The sequence below is a fragment of the Scardinius erythrophthalmus genome (genome assembly GCF_964197995.2).
Source record: "Scardinius erythrophthalmus genome assembly, chromosome: 10".
In the NCBI taxonomy this organism is placed as follows: Eukaryota; Metazoa; Chordata; class Actinopteri; order Cypriniformes; family Leuciscidae; genus Scardinius; species Scardinius erythrophthalmus.
Window position 1 is genome coordinate 9,117,408 of NC_138230.1, and position 4,944 is coordinate 9,122,351.

At 37.5% G+C, this 4,944-nt stretch overlaps 1 protein-coding gene across 1 annotated transcript in view; it reads right to left on the reverse strand.

The window, feature by feature from the left end:
- bop1 (BOP1 ribosomal biogenesis factor) overlaps positions 1-4,944 on the reverse strand; it is a 76,111-nt gene that overhangs the window by 70,679 nt on the left and 488 nt on the right. The window contains exon 2 of the mRNA XM_081375666.1: positions 4,159-4,422. Within this exon, the coding sequence (XP_081231792.1) occupies positions 4,159-4,422 (264 nt within the window). The remainder of the gene's footprint in view (positions 1-4,158; positions 4,423-4,944) is intronic.

Below are 4,944 nucleotides of genomic sequence, written 5' to 3' on the forward strand. Positions count from 1 at the left end.
CATGACCTGGAAAAGTCTTGGAAAATGTTATAATGGATATGATATTTTTTATATATATATTTTATAAGACAGAAATGGCTATTTGTGCATAAAAAAGTACCCTTTAAATCACAGAAAACTGGAAATGATATGTAACCCTGAAATACATTCAGTATTTTAATGTAAATGAATTCAACAGCTGCTTTTCAGAAGCAAAAAATAACAGCTAGAAATATCTTGGTTTACATTGAGGGCTTTGAATATTGTATTGGACAAAGAAGGCCTCGACGAAAAAAAAAATCTAGACAATGTTTGAAAAGTTGTATTTTTAGCACTTCTCATATTCTTGCCTCCTTATAATTAATTGCATTTTAAATATTTAGATAAAAGCATCTGCTAAATGAACAAATGCAAATATTAGCGTGTTTTTAAGCAAGCTGCTTTGATATCGCGTTACACAATGCAATGACATGCAGACATTTGTCTGACTGAAGTGTCCAAATATTCTTTGGAGTCGCTGCACTATATTCCAAAACACTGTCTGGAAATGTGACACTCCATATGACAGAAAGTCAGCTGAATGCAATACATTTGGCAATAACAAATACAGTTCTAATGGAAATCCCATCTGTATAAGAGCTGCAAACGCAGTAAAGCACAGAAAACTAGAGGTTCCTAGACTTTCATGCCACACCATGTCTGATCGCAACTTACGCCTACAGTCACCATAATATTCCTCTGATTTCTGCACTGAACTCTTTAATGTTTTTGGGATCCACATGTAAATGTGACAGACTCTGGATCCCTGTCTGCGTTTCGAGAAGTCCACTGATAAACTAACATGATAAATATGAAAGTATTTAAAGCAATAGTTCTCCCAAAAATGAAAATGATCTGGTAGCACTTTATTTTACAGTCATGTTCCCCATGTACATACTGTGTACTTTATAGTGATTACAATAACTGGGTAATATCTAGGTACTAACCCTGAACCTACACCTAAACCTATGTCGTTACTTTATATTACCCAGTACTTTCTTATGCAAGTAAACTGCAAGTACACAAGTGCAAGTACTGTAAAATAAAGTGCAACCAATAATTTTCATTTTGTGGGGAACTATTCCTTTAAAACAGGTAACAAGTATATATATATATATATATATGGACTGAAATCAAATAAAACCAAAGGCCTACATCAGTCATACATCGCTCTTACGACCACACGTCTCGTGACAAGTTTGACAGCATGGAAATGAGAATGCGATGTTGTAACATAACCGTCGCATTGAAAAACTTTTGCTGAGAGCTCAGTTAGAATATTTTAAACTTACATGTGAAAAGGACGCAAAAGGCGAGCCCGAGGATATCACACAGGCAATCTGCAAACTGCAGAAGAAGGTGATGGTGCCGGTGAGTGAGGACCCGTTCACACCGGCTATTAAGATGTGTTTTGGTCGATCGGATCACAAGTGGACGATGCTAAATACAGGTGTAAACGGGGTCTAAAACGCTTTGAGCTTGTCCACTTTCGACCACTTCCAGAGGTCGTCGAAAACACATTCGACCGGATTGCTTTCGTAGTGTAAACGATCATGTGATCGAATGTGTTCAAACAGCCACAAAAGACAGTCTACTCTCCGTCTACTGAACATTATGGGAAGAGCGCTAGCCAGACGGGATTTAAACTTTGTCGGCTGGAGACCCAAGTTTGGTTTGAAGATGAAAAATGTACCAAGCACAATGTTCTCCCACCATTCCTGATTTCTAACACACACTCACTGCATTCGGCTGGTCTTCAGCTGTCAGAGCAGAAACGAAAGCTGATGCTCTCCGTATGTTTTTCCGTCATCTCTGGTTGCGTTCATATGTAAATTGCGCGAGTTTATTTTGTCCATTGTATTGAAAGATCTGAAGAAACCCATATATTTACCCGCCTATAGACCCTCCCCTCAAAGAAATCAGGACAGAAGTGGTTGAAAGTGGACAAAAGAGACGGATTAAACACCAGGAGTAAACGGGAAAGTGTCTCCCTCGTCTACTTGTGATCCGATCGACCAAAACGCATCTCAGTTCCAGGTGTAAACAGGGCTTGAGTCTCAAAACACAAATCTTTACAGACATTGTCTGCTGGCATAAGGTATTTATTCATCGCACTTTAACAAGTAATCTGAACGGCCCAGTTCATGTGCAATATTTAGTGTTAAATGTTATGTTGGTGTTTGAAATTGAGCTGCTTTGTTTATCATTGTTGTCTGATTGTGCGGACCTACTATAGGCTGCTATTAGCTATATATTTTTACTATAAAATAACGAATATTAACAATGTTATTGTGTTGTTGTACGTATTATTATTAGGCCTATCGTCAATATTTTATGTTAATGTAATATGCAAAGAAAATGAAATGTGGAAGAACAACGAACAACTCAATCAACTGTTCAAGAAATGATGCTCTTTTGTGAATATAGGTTTATTACATCGCAATTCAATATTGACGTGGGCTGTAGTTTTGTAGTATGTTTATAAAACGTTTACAATGAGGAGTATCCTAATCCTTATATTATGAGTGTGTTGGTGATGTGCCGAATATATGCTGTGATGTTAAAGGGGTCATATAATGCCATTTTTGTACAAGCTAATATGATTCTTTAGGGTCTAAATTAAAAGTTTGTAATATACTTTAATTAAAAATTCTCATTAGTATTGTAAGAAAACACTAATTTTACCTGGTCAAAAACAGCTCTGTTTTCAGCACGCCGTTTCAGTGCATGTGTCTTTAAATGATAATGAGCTTTGCTGACCCCGCCCCTCTGTTCTGTGCGGACACCGTTTCCAACACAATAACCACGCTTTGATCATTATAAACGTGGGATTATGAATTATATTGAGATCGTCGTACATAGAAAACATGATGTAATGTACCCTGAGTGTAAACCTTAGATGCATTCATTGTGAAGTGTGCAACGAGGTTTGCAAATTTCGCAAAGATTAATGTAAATACTAATATAAAGGTTAATAAAACATTACACTCACATCTTCTGGAGGTTCAGCAGGAACACGTTGGTACCGATCCGTTTTTTCTCGTTTGTAAAGCTGTCTGGTGTGAAATGATTCACGCAAACAGGAAAGTGCAGACGATCGTGGGGAATCCCCGTGAGGGAATCCCTGCGTCAATCCATTGGACATATCGCTTCAAAAACAAAACTCAGCCACTGCATCTTCAACCGCTCGGATTTAGGAACATCCAAATGACTGCTGTGTTCCTTATTACATGAACTGAACACCACAATCGCTTAGACGCCATTCTGCTCCAGCATATCAACAATGGCGGACTACTATGACGACAGCTGTCACAGCTCGCTCAGGGCAGGTCTTGTGTTGAAACACGGCTGTCAATCACAATAACGGGAGGGGCGTACGATCTTATGACGTCACAATATCGAACGGCTTGATTTCAGAGAGGGTCAAACATATAAGGAGATTAAAACAAAACCACTGGATGGATTTTTATCATGATAGGATGGTTGTGTACAGGCACTGCCAACACACACTTCAGTACTATCAACTTGTAAAAGTGCATGTACCATTATATGACCCCTTTAACGTGAAACTTGGGTGGGAAATTTGATAATAATAATAACAATAACTTAATAAATTATGGGAAAACGAAACAAATATTGTCTTGATATCTCTTGACTGTCGTTGATCCACGATATTATTGTCTATCGGCACAATATTGTGCATGAAGACGATCATAGACAAAGGAAAACGCATAATATCTTGCTTTTATGCACCTATAACATTGTGTATAACTCTCCTGATGGCATCAATGTGCAGATTTGGGCTAAAGAATAATTATAAGCAACAAGTTTATGGTCTACATACAAGTCTGATATTGTGTGTGATTATATGCACAAGCCTAAAAATGAATCACAAAACAAGTATTGTGATTTTTATGGACCAGTAAGAAGTCTTTCAATTAACCCTTGATTCAAAACACGGTTTTATAGCATCACACAGAACACATCAAAGTTCTGTACACTATCATTAATGATATATATATATTTTTTTTTTGAGTTTAGGGTGGATTTCAGCTCTTAAAAGGCAACAGAGATGCAACTTTAAATTGCAGGGCACCAGAAAACACACATTTTCTATGTCAACATGCTGCTTCATATTACCTGAGGTTTGGTCACATCTTTGGCAGACAGCCGATCGTCTCCATCACCGCTGGCGGCTTTATCTTCCCCGACATCAGAGCTCTTTTCTTCATCACCGTCCTCCTCTTCCTCATCATCGTCCTCCTCATCTTCATCATCACTGTCACTGCCTGATTCTTCAAGCCCGGAGAAGACGCTCTCTTCACTGTCTGACAGATCAGCCTGATCTTCATCACCATCATCTAGATGAACATCTTTCCCGCCATCCTTATCAAAGATGGGCAGCTGAGAAAAAAAACATATAAAAGTTTCAGTGTAAGTATGAAAGCATCAGCAGACCATCACAAATGCAAACTCATTACTGCATAACCCTATACAAATATACCTAATTTTACTTTTGTAATGAAAATCATACATGGATCAAAAGGTTTTCAATGACATGAGAAGTATATATTCAGTCATGTGCATCCAAACTTATAATAATATACTACTGTTATATCATATAACATAAAAACATTACACCGTAGGTAGAAAGTATAAGCAGTAAACAGAGTAGACAAATAAACAGGGTAGACAAACTACAAGAGAAAGCGTTAAACGTACTCCGTGAAGTGTCTATATGTAGGCCCAGTCATTATTTAATGTAACGTTATTATTATTGCAAATTGTATTATTATTCTCTATCTATTTCAGTCAGAACGCTGCAATTTAACCTCGCGCTACATAAACACGCGTGTTATCCTATAACGCGTTATAAACAACTACTGTCTGACTGCTTTAAAACAACACTATAGCATCAAATCATAC